The sequence below is a fragment of the Monodelphis domestica genome, chromosome 5, assembly GCF_027887165.1.
Source record: "Monodelphis domestica isolate mMonDom1 chromosome 5, mMonDom1.pri, whole genome shotgun sequence".
In the NCBI taxonomy this organism is placed as follows: Eukaryota; Metazoa; Chordata; class Mammalia; order Didelphimorphia; family Didelphidae; genus Monodelphis; species Monodelphis domestica.
The window spans coordinates 268,718,111-268,736,206 of record NC_077231.1 but is presented as its reverse complement, the minus strand read 5'-3'; the positions used below and the strand labels follow the sequence as shown (position 1 = coordinate 268,736,206).

General features: G+C 36.9%; 1 protein-coding gene across 1 annotated transcript in view; it reads left to right on the top strand.

Annotated features, from left to right (window-relative positions):
- Positions 1-18,096, top strand: part of TMEM236 (transmembrane protein 236) — a 41,695-nt gene that overhangs the window by 3,821 nt on the left and 19,778 nt on the right. The window contains exons 2-3 of the mRNA XM_003342068.4: positions 3,621-3,693; positions 12,447-12,591. Of these exons, the coding sequence (XP_003342116.1) occupies positions 3,621-3,693; positions 12,447-12,591 (218 nt within the window). The remainder of the gene's footprint in view (positions 1-3,620; positions 3,694-12,446; positions 12,592-18,096) is intronic.

The following is an 18,096-nucleotide window of genomic DNA, read 5'->3' as shown; positions in this document are numbered from 1 at the left end:
TATATTCCCTGAGAAATTGAGGTATAAATTTTACACAGATAAGTAAGAATGAAGTAATTTGAGGAAGCACTAATAAGAAAAGAGGGGGGGGGGCAGCTGGGTAGCTCAGTGGATTGAGAACCACTCCTGGAGAAGGGAGGTCCTAGGTTCAAATCTGGCCTCAGACACTTCCCAGATGTGTGACCCTGGGCAAGTCACTTGACCCCCATTGCCCAGCCCTTACCACTCTTCTGCCTTGGAGCCAATACTCCAAGATGGAAGGTAAGGGTTTAAAAAAAGAAAAGAAAAGAGGTGTCTCCTAAGTTGAATATTGAAGGAAGTTGGGAATTCCCAAAGTGAGGACAAGAAGGGAATACACATCCATGCATATGGAACTGGTGTCCGACACCTTGCCAAGTTTGGAGAACTGAAACTCATAACCTAGTAAATCACTTTGGTTTTCAATTTAATGGAAAAGTTCTCTTACACAATTAGAGTACCCCCCCCCCCAGTATCCTAATAGTTGCTCAATAAATAAATCTTGGTGATTTTTGTGCCCTATTCTCTTTCAAGAAAATTCTTGTCTAAAATTCAAGCAAACCAAGTACTTCCACTTTATCAAGAATTTCACATTTACACAGTTTTATAGTTGGGACTTTGAGAGGAAGCACGGATAGAGGGCAAAGAACAATTGATTTGGAATCAGAGGAACTAGTTTCCACTCCTACACCACTTTAGATCTCCAATCTCCCTGTCTATTGGTTGTCTTCATAATGACCACAGACAAACCCAGGTCTCCCTCAATCCTCAAAAAAATAACCCTCATATGATCCATCCATCTCCTCCAGCTATCTTCCCATTCCTCTTTTCTTTAGTGGCCGAACTCTTTTAGAATGCCATATACAACAGATGCCTCTATTTCCTTTTCTTCTCAACAGCAATAGGGAAGTTCAGAAGGGGGAAGTATTGGGGTGGCCTCATTCACTTAGTAATCTTATCAGCTCCCAGAGATTTTTATTTTTTATTTATTTAATTTTTAAAATTTAATTTAATTTATCCTTTTATCATTTATATAACTTAATATTATACATGTATTTATATTATATTACTTATTTAATATTCACCCCTATGCAAATGGTTATCATATCTATTTATCCATCTCTGGCCTCTTTCCTGACTTCCATTCTCACATCTCCAACTTCCTATTGGACATTTCAAATTGGATTTCATGTAGAGCTGTTAAACTTAACATGAACTTATTATCCTCCCTTGATCCCTTTCCCCTACCCTTTCCCTTTTCTGAATTTCCTTATCATTGTTGAGGGCACTACTACCCCTCCCAGGCACCCAGGCTTGAAAGCTCGATGTCATCCTCAACTCTACTCCCTTTCAGTACAATCTCTAATGCTAAGAACTGTCCATTTTACCTTTATAACATCTCTCACATATGTCCTTTACTCTGACATTACCAAATCTGTGCTGCAGGTCCTCGTCTCTTTAAGTCCTGCAATAGATGGCAGTTTAATCTCCCTGACACAACTTTCTGTCCATTCCAGTCCATTCAACTGTCAAAGCAATCTTCAGAAAGTACATCTGTCTGACCATTCTGCCCCACCTCCACTCAATAAACTCCAGTGGCTCTCCATCATTTCCAGCATAAAATATAAAATTCTCCTTCATTCAAAGCCCTTCATAACTTGCCCTGACATCTTTCAGTCTTCTTATCCCTTCCCCCCAAAGCATTCTGTGATTGAATGCCACTGACCTTGTTTCTTGAACAAGGCAATCCATCTCTCAGCTCTTGGCATTTTCTCTAGTTGTCCCTTATGCCCAGAATGCTTTTCCTCCTTTCAGCCTCCTGGCTTTCTTCAAGTCTCAGCTAAAATCCCTCTCCAAGAAGCCTTTTCCTATTCCCCCTTAATTCTAAGGTCTATCCTCTGTTAATTGTCTCCAGTTTATCCTGTATATAACTTATTTAGCCATACTTCCTTGCATAATGTCTCCGCTATTTGACTGTGAGCCTCTTGAGGGCAGGAGCTGTTTTATGCCTTTGTACTTCCAATGATTTTTACAATGTTATTGTTTTTATTCAGTCATGTCTGATTCTTGGGAACCCATTTGGGATTTTTTTGGCAAAAATACTAGAGTGGTTTGCCATTTTCTTCTCCAACTCATTTTTCAGATAAGGAAACTGAATTAAATAGGGTTAAGTGACTTGCCCACGCTCACATAGCTTGGAGGCCAGATTGGAACTCAGGAAGATGAGTCTTCCTGACTTCAGGACTGGTACTCTATTTACTGTGCCACCTAGCTGCCCATACTTAGCAGAGTGCCTGGCACACGTAAGGTGCTTAATAGATGATTGTTGACTTATTGACTGTATAATACCTGCATGATCTTGAATGAATTATTTCCTTTCTCTGGGCTTCTTTAGTTTCTAATCTATCGGAGGCAGAGTTGTACTAAATGGCCTAAAAGGCTTTTTATTACCCAAATTTTTGATCTTCTTTACTTTTCTCTTTATATCATCAGGGCCTAGTCTAGAACCTGACATAGAGTAGGATCTTAATAAATACTTGTTAATTGGCTGATTAATAAATTCTTGCTTATTTGCAGCATATAAGGCTTTTCGCCTCAAAACAACCCTGTGAGCTAGTAATATAATTATCATTAGGTTCATTTTCCAGTTGAAAGAGTTTAGGATTAGAGGAATAAAATAATTTGCCAAGGTAATCTAGCAAAGTAAATAACCCCAAAGCCAGATCTGGGACTTGAATTTAGAACTTCTGACTTCAAATCCAATATTCTTTTGGCTTAAGCAGTTTTTTTGGGCTTTTAAATAGTTCCTAATCTGGTATTTTATTATTAACACATTTCCCCCAAATATCAATTTTTGAGCCAGAAGCAAATCATGTGAGCTTACAAGAACTTAAAAAATTTAAATTATATCTCTAATAATAAAAATATTATATTTTATGAGGTTTAATAAGAATTATTAGAAATCAAGGAATAAAGAAGATACAAAATAAAAACCATGTGCCCATGGCTGTTTAGCCCATTCAAAATCCCTGCACTTAGCTTACTTGCCACACTTGCTACATCATTGCAATGGCAGAGAAGAACACATGGGAGGTGTTACTGCCAGTTAAATACCAATTGTGATCTCGCCAAGGTGGAGACTCAGGAGAGATTATAGGGCATTCTGGGAAATGCCAAGGACTTCTGGGGATTGAAGTCTGGGGTTCAAAATCTCCATTTATACAATTCTCAATTGTGTTGGTATCAACTATTGAGCTATTGGCCAAGATTCTTGTTTATTAAATATGACAGTAGTGAATGTCACTTTACATGCTATCGTAAGGCTGAAAGTTCTACTGAGTAATGTTTATATATTTTATTTTGTTCATTTTTTGGAAATCTTTCACTTTTTTCTCCTAGAACATATGTATGTGTATGTATGTGTGTGTATGTGTGTGTGTGTGTGTGTGTGTTTGTGTCCCTACTTTGAAACATTTCGGAAATGGAAATAGGGAAGCAGAAACTTCTTAGAAAAACTGCCCTTGAATTAGCAAAATGTAACAGGAAGTGGTCATCCTGTACATGATTGCTTTTGCTTATTCGCTTATTTTCTTCTTTGCTAGGAGACCTCCTCTAATGATGTGTATGATATTCACAATACTCCCATGCTTTGGATTTTCTATAGCAGTCACAGAGGTATGTAAGACTGATTTTCTTGTCTAGATTAATTTTGGACTTGGAGAATATGGACTTTACTGAGGGATGCTGCAAGGCTCTGACTGTCCCTCAATATCCCCCTCACCATATTGCCTTGACACTACCTTTCCTAATCTGTTCTAAAATTCATCAAATTACAGTTAGATCTGGAAGACCTTAGAAGCCATCTAAGCCAGTGTTGTCAAACTCTACTAGAAACAGAAGGGCCAGATATTGACTTAGAAGACCACAAATTCCCAGTATTCTATGTTATCGTTTCCTTTTATTTTGTTAAACATTTTCCAAATACATTTTAATCTTGTTCCCTTGCATTGGGGATTTTTGTACCTATTTGCTATATCTACTTCAATCATATTTGTTTTTTTTACAGAAAAGACAAACAAACAAACCTGAGGTCATAGAGGTTAAATGATTTGTCAGCATCACCCAAATTTGAACTAAGATCCTTCGACCTCAAATTCAGTGCTCTTTCTAATTGTTTTTTTAAACCCTTACCTTCTTAGTATCAATCTTTCTTAATATCAGTTCTTCTCAGTATCAGTCAAGAAAATCAAGGGCTAGGCAATTGGCATTCAGTGACTTGTCTAGGATCACACAGCTAGAAAGTGTATGAAGCCATATTTGAACCCAGGTCCTTTCAAGTCCAGGCGAACTGGCTGTCCCAACATGGCTCTTTCTCACTGACCCAGATGACATCTAAATCCTTCTCATATTTCTTCTCTTATGGGACAAGATCATAGAATCTAGATCTGGAAGAGACTTCAAGAGCATCTTGTCCAGAAGTTCTTATCTTTTATGTGTCATAGACTCCTTTGGCTGTCTGGTGAAGACTCTGGTTCCCTTTCCAGAATTATGCTTTTACACAGGGTATTCCGAAAGTCTTAATCCAGTTTCAATCTATTAAAGCTTATCCATTTAGATATACATGAGATAAAATATGTAGAATTACAAATGAAAACATTTATAGTGAAGTACAGTGATCAACACCAAAACAAGTTTACAAACCCAGGCTTAAGAATCTCTTTGTTTTTGAGACAAGTATCAAAGGGGTAGCTTAAAGCTACACAGTAAATGGTGAAGTCAACATTCAAAGGCAGATCCTTGAATTCTGAATCCAGGACTCCTCACTGCTGCATTATCAGTGGAATATTCCCAATAGAGTGTTAAAGTTAGGTGATAGTAAATCTTATGTTACTGAGGGAAGAGGGGAAGAGCCTGAGGATTTCTAATCTGTGTCCTCTCCTTATTGACAGTAAACAATCAAGCCCTGAATAGAGGAAAAAAGTTAACTGGTTTTCCTGTTATATTTCGAGTTGGAGATAGGGGATGAGAACATGAAAATAATAAGCTTTGGGTGTCAGAAAAGCAGCAAGGCCAATGGGAGGGAGTGGAAGGTGGTTCACTGATCCAAAAGGCCAGGCCTCCTTGGAGTACTTCATTGTGGGACTTGAGAAAACAGGCAATTGAGGAAGATGATGAGATGCCTCTTGAAGGAGAACACCAAAAAGAAGGAAGAGAAAAAACAAAAGGGAAAAAGATTTTCATCAGCTTTGTCCACTACCTACAAGCACCTGGGATTGCCATCTTTTAAGACTGGAGAGTACATGCTTGACAAGCATGCCCTCTCGAGAGCTGTAAAACCCTACATTGAGACCCTATGATGTTGGATCTTTGAATAAAGATCAAGGCTACTCAGTAAACAGTGGCCCTACAGCTCTCCCTCTTAATACTAACAATAAATAATTTAGCATTAAAATGTTTTCCTAAAGATCCACTACAATCTTCTGGTATTTGGACTTATAGGAATAAATTGTTGCAGAATTTATATATATGTATGTATGCATTCACTATATATATATATATATTTTTATACTTACACATATATGCATATATATGTGTGTGTGTGTGTGTGTGCCTTCACATAGCATATCCTTCTAGTATGGATTTAAAAGTTGTGGAAAATATCTCTATATTTTTCATAACTTTTATATTATATACATATATTTGGCATAAATTTTAATTCTGTACTATAAGAATATGCTATCTGAAGGTAGATATAACCTTTGTCCACTGGCATTTATTTCTAGAAACTTCTAATACTCTAGGTAATCCAGCATTCTGCAGGATGGAAAATACTAAGCATTCTAAGGCAGGGGGTCATATTTTTGGTGTCATGAACCTCTTTGGAAGGCTGGTGAAACCTAGGAGCCCCTTTTTATAATAATGTTTTCAGATAGCATTCCAAAGGAAACCATTTATAGTATGTTTTTCATACTCATCAAATGTTTTTCATCATCATCAAAATGTTTTTCAAAGTTCACTCCACTTCATGTTAGGAAGCTCTGCTCCAAGTGTTCCCTCATTAGCTTTCAGGGAGTCTGTGAATTTGGATTGGAAAAAAGTGACATTTGTATTTTCACTGATTTCTAGCTGAAATCAATAATCTTTTTCAATTACTTATAAATATGATTCTGAGACTACTGTTAGCTTTACTACTTTCAAAGGGTCCTTGATGCCCAAAGTGAAGAACTCTTAATTTAAAAGCTGTTTTACTTCTTCCCTTGACAAATCATTTATATTTGTTGTCTGATTTAAAAAAGAATAGGGCAATTGTTATTTTTCATTCTTGTTCTATTTTTATTTTTTGCCCCAAATAATAAGAAATGAGGCATAGAGGACATTGTATTTGGACTATTGATCTTGGAGTTAGGAAGACCTATATGCAGATCTCACTTCTGATAATAATAACAGTAACAATCATTGTGATAAGTAACAATAACAATTGTTGGGATAAGTAACAATTATTGTGATAAGTAACAACTATTATTGTAATAAGTAACAATAACAATTGTTGGGATACGTAACAATTATTGTGATAAGAAACAACAATTGTTGTGATATGTAACAATAACAATTATTGTAATAAGTAACAATTATTGTGATAAGTTAACAATAACAATTATTGTGATAAGTAATAATTATTGTGATGAGCAGTTATTGTGATAAGTAACAATTATTATGATAAGTTAGCAATAACAATTATTGCAATAAGTAACAATTAGTGTTATGAGTAACCATTACTGTGATGAGTAACAAGAACAATTATTATAATAACTAATAATTACAACAATATTTCACATTTACATAGCCGTTTAACATCTGTAAAACATTTTACATATAGTATCTCATTTGACATTTGACAATAACCCTGTGAGATAGTTGCTATTATTCCCATTTTACAGATGAAAGTGAGAGTCAGAAGAAACTGAATTTGAGAGAAATTAATACTTGTTCAGGGTCACGTAGCTAGAGAGAGTATCTGAAGCCAGACTTGAACTTTGGCCTTCAAAACTCCATGGCTAGCTCTTTCTCTGGTCTTTGCTGTGATTGTGGGCAAGTTCCCTAACCCCTCTGTACTTCAGGAAATGCCCCAAGATTTGTTTACTAAATCAGATGGATTGTAATTTTCCTTGGTGCTGGGAGTTTTCTTTTTCTTACACTGGTGAAATAGCAGAACCTTCTTAGTATCATTGTTTACTTGAACATATTCAAAGAAAGAAACAACTAAATCAGCAGCAAACAATGGGAAAGGTGCCTCTCTCTCCAAAAAGTAGGCCACACAAATTCCCAAGATCACTGTGCAGAAGTGGAAAACCAAGAGTGTTTTCTTTGAACCATGCACAAAAATCAACAAATCTTAGCCTATTGAGTTTCCCTTGGGAGCCCTATAGTTTTATCAGAAATTATCAATGCTGAAACTGGAATGTATGTCTAGACAGTAACTAAGTATCGTGAATTATTTCCCAAATTCATATAGCATTCATTCAATATATACTTATTAAGTACCTGCTGAGCATTGAAGATAGAAATATGAGTAATAATACTGCCTCATCCCTTAAGGAATTTAAAATCTAATAGTGATGAACAGATATTGAGATGATGTAAGGCAGAATATGATTAGAGCTAGAGTGGTATCACCATAAAAGACTATAAAAAATGGAAGGCAGAGGAGGCTGCTAGATGATTCAAAGGACTGAGAGTCAGGCCTAGAGATGAGAGAGTTCAAATGTGGCCTCAGACACTTTCTACCTGTGTGGCCCTGGGCAAGTCACTTAATCCCCATGGCTTAACCCTTATCTCTCTTCTGCTTTGGAACAGATATACAGTATTGATTCTAAGACAGAAAGTAAAGACTTTTTTGTTTTTGGTTATTGTTTTGTTTTTAAAGAAATAGAAGGCAGAGGCATTGCTTTTGGTTATGAAAGAAGGTACCTCACAGAAGACTTTTTGGAAAAGTTGGCATCTGATGTGGGCCTTGAAAGAAAAAAAAAGTATTTCATTGAGCAGTGATGGTAGAGGGACTACATTAAAGACATAAAAGATGGACTCATAGCCATAATTTTCTCTATTTTCTCAATGCCACCATATGGAAACCTAGGGCCAGAGAGGGAGTATATTCCAAAATGAATAGAAATTGTTTCCTATGAGCAGAGAATTCGAGGGCATTGATATAAAGCTAGAAGGGAGTTATTAAGGGAAGTTAACCATTGAATTTCTCATTTTTTAGTTGAGGAAACTGAGGTCAGGGGAAATTAAGGGACTTGCTCAAGATCATAAAGGACGTAAGTGTAGGAGGCAGCATTTGAACTTGCATGTCACTAACTCTAGAGTCTGTGTTTTTTCCATTATACCACACTACTATCATCATCATTGCTAACATTTACAAGCCACCTACTACTATGTGCAAGCACTGTGCTAAGTGCTTTAACAATATTCTCTCTTGATTCCCACAACAACCCTGGAAGGGAGGTACTATTATTTTCCTCATTTTACAGTTGAGGAAATTGAAGCAAAAATAGCAGTTAAACAATCTGCCCAATGTCACAAGACTGTGTAGTATCTGAGGACAAATTTGAACTTTGTTCTCCCTGGCTTCACACCCACTGTTTTATCCACTGCACTACCTAGTTGCTCTTACGATCATTTCTTTATATTGAATGTGTTCCAGGTATTACATACTCTGACAGAATCTGGAACTTTTAGAAGGACCATTTAGCACAAGCCCTATACTTTATGGGTGAAGAACTAAGACCCAGACAGACTGTCACTTGCACACAGCTAGATGGTGGGAGAACAGGACTAGAACCCAGGATTCTTAGTTCACAACTCTGTGTATTCTCCACTACACTGTGGAATGTTTTAAACTATTTGTTGGTATCACCAAACTGAACTAGTATTTAGATTTTCTATGTAACCTTTGCCATTTGCCTTAGAGATATTTTCATTGGGTAATGATGGAGAGGAAGTCCTTAATTTCTCCTTATATTTGTTTTTTTCATGCATTTGCTTTTACCTTGAGATCTTCTTTTTAAAAAAGTCCTTGATGCCTGTCATCTCTTCACCTGTAGTTAATTTTGTCCTTCTCGTCGAGCTATCCCTTGAGAGAAAGGAAGAACAGTTATGATTGTTCAGTTGTTATTTTTAACCAAGTCAGATTCTTGGTGACCCCATTTGGGGTTTTCTTGACAAAGATACTGGAGTACTTTGTCATTTCCTTATTTGAATTATTCTACAGATGAAAAAAAACAGAGACAAATAGAGTAAAGTGACTTGCCCAGGATCATACTGCTGGCAAGTGACTGAGGCCAGATTGAACTCAGAAAGATGAGTCTTCTTTGCTCCAATCCCAGCACTGAAGAAATAAGTACTTATTAAATACTTATTCTGTGCCAAGCAAGGAAGCTAGGTGGTACCATAGTGTATAAAGCACCAGGCTTGGAGTGAGGAAGACTCATTTTCCCATTTTCAAATCTGCTCAGACACTTGCCAGCTGTTTGACCCTGGGCAAATAACTTCACCCTTTTTGACTCAGTTTTCTCATCTGTAAAATGAACTGAAGAAGGAAATGACAACCCATTCCAGTATCTCTTCCAAGAAAACCTAAAGTGAAGTCACAGAAGATCAGACATGACTGGAAAACAACTGAACAACAAAAATGTTCCAAGCACTATACTAAGCACTTTACAAATATCCCATTTGATCTTCCAAGAGCCTTTTGAGATAGGTCCTGTTATCCTCATTTTGTACTTGACACAACCGTGGCAGAAATCAAGTTATTTGTCCAACGTCAGACAGTTGGCAGGTCTAAGGCCAGACTTGAACTGGTTTTCTTGACTCCAGGAAAGAAGGAAAGATTAAGAAAAGCTCACTGACAAAAAAATGTCTTAAATCATATGTAACATTGCACTTCTGGTCACTAACCTTTATAATAAAAGAAAGGGAATTTTTCACGATCTGTAAGGTACAGACTGAGTGGTCCTTGGAATCATCCTGTGCATTGTGTATTGTTTTCATTTGCATTATCATCTTTTCCTTATTTTGGATGCCCAATCATAATGGCTTTATTGTAACATATTGACTTATTGACTTTATTACTCATATTTTCTCATGGGGAAAATATAGAAAATGTGGGCAAAAATCTCTTAGAAAATGAAGGAATGAAGGAGTTCTATCTACAGTGATGGAAGGTGTCCTCATACCATAGAAATCTTAATTCTTCCTGAATATCAGGGTATAAAATATATTTCAGATAAAAAAAAAAGAATTGGAATAATATTCGTGATCATTAAAGTTGCAAAGCACTTTACAAAAATTATCTCCATTGAGTGTCACAACCCTCTGAAGTAGATGCCTACAGTTATCTTTAGCACCATTTTACTGGTAAAGAAACTGAGGTTCAGAAAGTTTAATGGATTTGTTCAAGATTAGTTAACTAATAATCCTCATAGGTAGAATTCAAACTCATGTCTGCCTTACTCCAAGTCTAATGCTTTATTTGTTATGCTACCCAATTAACTGACTTACTAGGTTTAAATGATCACTCATATCAAGTGTTCAAAACCTTGTAGCCTCTCATACCTGATGTTCTGAAAACAGAGGAGGCAGTTTTAAGTGTAGGATCTTTCTTGGGCAGCTTCTTCAATTTGTATTTTTACTTTCAGGTTGGAAACCTAGAGGGCAGCATTTACTCTTGGGTGGAGGTCTTTCTCATCTTTCTACTTCCTCCTTCTATTATACCCCCTCCTCCTTTATTACTTCTCTTCTTCCCACTATTATGACTCCACATTCTCTCTTCCTCCTCCTCCTTGTATTACTATTTTTCCTCCTCATAGCTCATGAGCCCCTACTGGTGTGCTCTCCATCAAAAATCAACTGGTGCATGAAATCAGCACCTGGTAACTCCTATTTACTAAAATGACACAGTAAGAAAAGTAGCTACCCCTTATAGGATCCTGGGGGTACACTCTCTTGCAAATACATACAGCACAAATGAGAAGAGTAGATACAAATTTAGTCTATGCTATAAGAGTCTGTGCCATAAGAATCATTTGGAACATGTACTGTCAAAGTAACTTGAATATTTGGAACTATAGTACTTGAAGGACTTTTTACTTCTTGTAATCTCCTCATGCTTCTTGCCACTGGATATGATATTTCTTAGCCTTCCTTTTAGATCTGCTTTTCAACTGACTGAAATTATCCTTTAATGATTACTCATGAATATGATCATCTTCCATAAGCTAATGAGGTTGTGTTGTGGGAGAAGCACACCCAGGTTGGTAGCAGGGTTGTGCCCCAAATATGGAAGATTCAAATTCTGTTCAGTCCAGAAGTAAGAAAGAATTTTATTTAAAGAAGAGGTTTTTAAGATAGTATAGTTGCCTAATAGTTGATAGAATAGCCTGGGAGCAGTGTTGGCAAACCTTTTAGAAGTTGAGTGCCCAAACTGCAACCCTCATGCTACATGTGAGCCCTCCAGTCTTACACCAGACAGTGGAGGGAGGAAGTACTCCCATTGGGCTATTGGGCAGAGGGGTGAATGATCAGAGAAATGTTCTCAGGTACATGTGGAAAGGGGGAGGGGAGCAGCCCCCTCTGGCATGTGTGCCTTAGGTTAGCCAACACAAGTCTGGGGGTTAACTGGATAGGCTTGGGACTGATGAATTAGACTTTGAACTAATGGGTCAGCCTGAGGGCTAATAGAGTAATGTTGGGGGCTAGTAGTACAGCCCAGTAGGTGGTAGAGTAGCAGCCCCAGGAGTAGAGTAGCACCTCCAGCTGTGGAATATTAACTTCATAGTCTTGTGGATCAGGGTCTGCATATTTAGAAGAGTCTGGGGGTTTGTCATCTCCCAGTTCAGCTCAGAACTAAAGTAAACATAGAACAATGTGAATAATTAATAATACAGACTAGGCCCAAAACTGATGGCCCAGAATAGTATAGTACTGATCCAATACAAGCAAATGATGATACAGAATGGGTAACTAATTAATAAATACAGATCCTGAAATTTATGATTAACTAATGCTGAAACTACAGATTTTGCAATTTATGTTTAACTAGTGCTAACTGGTGAGAAGCCAAGATCCCAGAGGATGAGGGTCCTGTTTCTATTAGTGCCTCTCACTGCTCACTGTATGTCTCCATCAGGTATCCCTTCTACTTTTACTTAGAGAAAGAAGGTCTCCACACTTTAAGAAAAGATCATTGGATATAATCACTTTTTCAATTAATAAATAACATCACCTGTAATTAATTCAGCTAAGAGGGAAATGAAATCCCTCTTTCTTATTAGTAAAGGTTTTTAGATAATCAGTTTCATAGTGGGAAAAGGTATTTCAATGAAGAATGCCAGTTCTTGAAATAATTCTCACTGGTTCCCTTAAAACAGGTCCAAAAAGGTGGCTCAAATAGTTCAACATCTGCACTGCCTGAAACCTTGCCTGACTTACCAGTATCATTGGTTATGGCTTCTTTAATTATTGTTGATATAATTGAAAAACTTCGGAAATATCCTCTCAAAGGAAGATCAATAAGTAAGTAATACTTAAAAACGTGGGTTATTTTTAAGACCGCAATATATGATACAGCATGATATTTTAACTTTTCAAAGGTTTGATGGTGCATTTTAAAAAATGAAATGGTTTGCAATTATACTTCTGAAAGAAATTAAATACTTTTTTTTAAATTATAATCAGTCAGGAGAAAGAATGGCTTAAGTGATATCTTAGCAGTTCCTTCGTGGTTGCTCCAGAGGCATCATTTAAATTTACTTCATGTCAAGGGTTACCAATTTCTCAATTAGTCAAAATTTCCTGGAAATTTCTTCACTTCCCCCCCCCCCACCCCCTAGGGTTCTCAACACAAGTCATAACACAGAAATAGGAGGGAAATAAGGGGTTCCATTTAAGTGGATATTACGGATTATTCTTGAGCTTCCGTTGGTTTTAGGATATTTCCTGGATATCCCACTAGTCCCAACATAAAACATATCCAGAAGTAAACTTATAATTTTTCCCCAAAACATACTCCTCCTGATTGCACTGTTCCATTGTAACAGTGTTCTTCTGTAACGGATTCACCCAGCCTTTTGTACTCAGAGCATTAGTGCTGTGCCAGCACAGCACCTGACATATAGTAGGTTCTTAGGAAATGGTATTGACTCATTTTCTTTCACATCTCTTGCCTTGTTACTTGAGTCCTGTGATTTTAACTATACAATATTTCTCATCAGGCCCTCTGTCTGTTTCAATTGCCACCACCTTGGTAGAAGCCTTCATCATGAACTCCCTTTCCTCATACAACAGACTCCTTTTTCTTAGTAAAGAGTTTTAATTTAATTTTATTTTGTGTTCTGAATTCTCTCCCATTCACCTCAGCCTTACCCCCAATTGAGAAAGTAAGAAAACCAAAAACAAACCCAACAAAAATACATATAGTCAAGCAAAACAAATTCCCCATATTAGTCATGTCCCCTAAAATTCATGTCTCAGTCTATCCTATGATTTTATCATCTCTCTGTCAGTGGGTGGGTAGCATGTTTTTTCATAACTCTCTGGAATTATTGATCATTTCTTGAACAGAATTCCCCAGCCTTTCAAGGTTGTTGGTCTTTACAGTATTGTCACAGACCCATAACAGACCCTGCTGTCTCTATTCTCTTCCCTGTTCAAGTCAGTCCACATATTGCTAGACTCATTTTCCTTAATGTATGAATGTGATCAGGTAATTTCTTTGCCCAAATCAGTGATGGTGAACCTTTTAGAGATGGAATGCTAGACCCCACCTCCCACCCCCTACCAAGTGCCAGGTATGCTTCCACTGCTTACCCAACACAGGGGAGGAAGAAAATGCCCCCATTGGGCTACTGGGCATAGAGGTGGGTGATGTGAAAAAATGCCATCAGGCATGGTGGAGAGGGGGAAGAGAGAAGCTCTGCCCAAGTTCTTCTGCCTTTCTAGTAATGAACTTAGGAGTGGTAAAAGGGGAGGGTGGCCACATGCTCACAGAGAGCATTCTGTATGTCATCCTTGGCACCTGTGCCATAGGTTTGCCATCACTTCCCTAAACCATTCACTAGCACCCTATTTCTATTGAGTAAAATGGTAAATTTCTTTAACCAGGTATTCAAGGCTCTTTACCATCTGTCATTACTCCATCTTTACTTTCCTATCTCATAATATTCATCATAATGAATGCAGTCTAAATTGTGACCAAAATGAACTACTTGCTAATTTCCTGTAGATACACTTTTTTATCTCCACATTTTTGGTGAACTGTTCAATCCATTTAGAATGCCCTCCACCTGCCTTTCAAGCTCTGGGCCTCTCACACATTTATCACATATTTTTTGTATTATAGTTATTTCTGTATGTATAACATCTCCATATTAGGCTATTGGGTTTTTGACTGGAGAAATTATCTAATTTAAAATTTACAAATCTCTCAGTGTCTAGCACAGTGCTCTGAACATAGAATAGGTGTTTAAATGTTTGCTAAATAACATTTAACAGAGAGTTCTATATAATAACACATATATTTTTCTTTTATTTTTATTATCAGTTTTCATTTTAAAGTCATATTCACTTCTAAATATGCCTCTCCTACACATGCAGAAAAACATTTCCTGTTTAGTGCTTTACAAGGTTATACCCACTTGATGGAAGAAGATCCCATCTTGGAATCCCATCTGTCCTCCCCTCCAGTATCTGATCATCCAGGTCTATAGCATAGTTTGCCTAAAAATGGATTAGGATCCTCCAGTCCAGGGTTCTAGGAATTATTGCACTTTGCTACTTATTCTAATGCCACTCTGGCAGAAGTAGCCATTTATCTTGAGATGACTTCTGATCACGAAAAAGATGGTAGACTAGACATTCTCTTTGATCTTCATGATTCCCCCAAACTTCCTAAAATAAGAGTTATATTTTAAAGATAAAGTAATTGTAGTTGTTTCTACAGATACCAAGAAGTTTTAGGAGGCAACAACCTGATGAATTAATACCATAGAAGGTTACCACCTAACCCCTAATGTCAGCATCCTCTTCTCCAACTAACCTTGTGATCTGGCAGGACAACACAGCCAGAACTTTGCACTTATACTCAGTGATCTACTCAGTAATTTTGCTACTGTAGACTCTGTGACAATGTCCCGACTCTGCCTTCACTCACCATTCTATAAGCATAAGCAACAAAACTCAACTCTGTCTCCTCTTCACCCCCAGCCCTATGAAGGAAGAGGTGTTGGGAAGTAGAAGTGTGTTCTGCCTGTGGCTTCAATGTCCTGCTATAGAAGAACCCAATTAGAAAACTAAAGAACAGAGAAACCTGGGGCAAGCACCAGTAATTATATGGGGCTCTTCCTGGCTTGAAGGAAAAGGGACTGGCATTCAGCTACTGCCAGTTCTGACTTTCCAGATAGAAGTCACTTGGGTCAGGGATTAAAACCAGGAGAAAGTGAATTCCTTAATGTGAAAGGAGTCTAGGATAGGTCTAATTCCTGAGAGATCTGAGATCCCAGAGGGAAGAGTCAAAAAATGAGAGATAGGTGGTTATACAGGTTATACATGGCTATAAGGATATAACATTGAGGTTTGAATATATCACAGAAGCTCTTTGAAGAACAGAGGCTCTTTAATTATATTTATATCTGGCACAAAGTCAACATTTAATAAATGCTTATTAATTTGTTCCTTGGTTGCTTTTTTATGCCTTTATAATTTTAATAAATATGCCGTTTTTGTGATGTTGTGATGCTTATGGTTAACAAAGAAAATTTAGTGTGACCAACCATTTGATTTTTAAATGATTTTTGATTTGATGTTTATATTGAAGCATCATTTCTGAAGTATCTAGTGATTTAGTTTTTGATTAAGCAAATGTATCCCATTGTCAGTAATCACCTACTGATAAAGTAATATATGTTAGAAAGATTATTCAAAATATCTTGAATTTTAGAGGTGACCCTTGGGATCATGTTTTATCAGGCCTGACAACTCCACTGAAATTATTATCTCAAATTTTAACTAAGTACAATATAAGAAACATCATAGAGGACACAATGAATTTTTAAAATACATATTGTATTTTTCTGAGTTGGTATGAATTGAAATTTGCCTAGAGTTCCTGTTTCCTTTCCCTTTAAAAAAGAGCTTGTTGAACAACTAAAATGAGTGTGCAGTATGTGGTCTCTCACTTAGGTCTTATGCAACGTGTCCAAAAGCACACAGAGTAGCATGGAGAACACAGTGTCCAGTAAGTACAGCATTAAGAAGGAGGATGTTTTTTTTTCATCTACTCCCTTTATAGAAGAAGGAAGTTTAGAGGGAAAGCTCATCACTTCTAGGATTTCTTTCCCAACTCCTGCTCAACTCCACCCTATATCCCAAGAAACATGCAATGATTTGTCATACGTCTAGATTGTCTGTAGCATGGAGTCTTTACTCACTACTTCTTAGTAGTTACTCGGGTTCAGGATGTGTCAGATCAGTTTTGACTAGATTTTGTGAAACACTCCAATGAATTCATTACTAGATTAGATTTTTAATGAATAAGCTATTTTTCACAAAGATGGTCTCCCTCCCCCAAACACAAAAACTCACCAAATCTCAGAGTAAGAAGGGAGTGAAGAGGCATCTGGGCTAAACCATATCTGGAAAATCATATTCTATACAATATAATCTGACAAGATATCACAAAATCTTTGTATGAAGATGTTCAATAATGGCGTGCCCACTAACTCCTGAAGTAACCCAATCCATTTTTGGATCTCTCTAACTGTTGGAAAGTTTTTCCTTATAGCAAGACTTAATTTTCTTCTTTACAATTGCCAAACACTGCTTTTGATTTAGTTTTCAGGAGACTAGAAAAGCATTCTAATAAGTTCCCTTAACATATGAGAACCCTTCACATATTTATTCACTATGATGCCCTTTCCTTTCCCTTAGTCTTCTCTCCTCCAGAATTAACTTACTTCTTTCTCTCCTCTACTTGCTCTAGCATCTTATGTATCTTGCTATCCCTACCATGTGATTTCATCTCCCAACTCTGACTTTTCTTTGGTTGTTCCCCAGGTCTGGAATGCTCTTCTTCCTCATTTCTGCCTTCTGGCTTTTCTGGCTTCCTTCAAGACTCACTTAAATCTTATCTATTGCAAAAGGCCTTTCTTGCCTTTCTCCAGTGCAAGTGCCTTCACTCTGAGGTTACCTCCCATTTGTATTGTATCTGTTTTGCATTTACATAGTTGTTTGTATATTGTCTCCTCTATTAGAATGTGCCTTACTTAGTATTCCCAGTACAGGGCATAGTGCCTAGAACTTAGTAGATGATTAATGAATGAATGAATGCCTTTGGATGGTGCTAATGATGGTGATGATGATAATGATGGGATTGGCCTGTTTTAATGTGATGAATAATGAATGAGAGCTTTAGGTCATCTGGTCCAATTTCTTTATTATTAATATTTTAATTCTACATTTTCTTTTATTGTTTTTAAAAAATATTTTTCCATGTTTACATGATTCATTTTCTTTCCCTCCCTTCTTCCCTCCACCCTCCTGGAGCTAATAAGCCTTTCCACTGGGTTATACAAGTATTATCACTTATACCTATTTCTATATTATTCATTTTTGTAATAAAAACAATCTTTTAAAACAAAACCCCCAAATCATATACCTATATAAACTCCCACAGTTTGTTCTCTTGATGTGGATAGCATTCTTTCTCATGAGTGCTTTGGGATTGTCTTGTAGTAGCAATATTCTCTTGGTTCTGCTCATTTCACTCTGCATCAGTTACAACACAGAAGTTTTCCATCACCATCATATACCACAATTTGTTCAGTCATTCCCCAATCATTTTCCTTTTTTTTGTTGTTGTTGACACTACAAAGAGTGAGGCTATGAATATTTTTGTACAAACATTTTTCTTTATCTCTTTAGGGTACAAACCTAGTACTGGTATTGCTGGATCAAAGGGTATGGATTATTTTAAAGCCTTTTTGGACATAATTCCAAATTGCCTTCCAGAATAATTAAATCAAT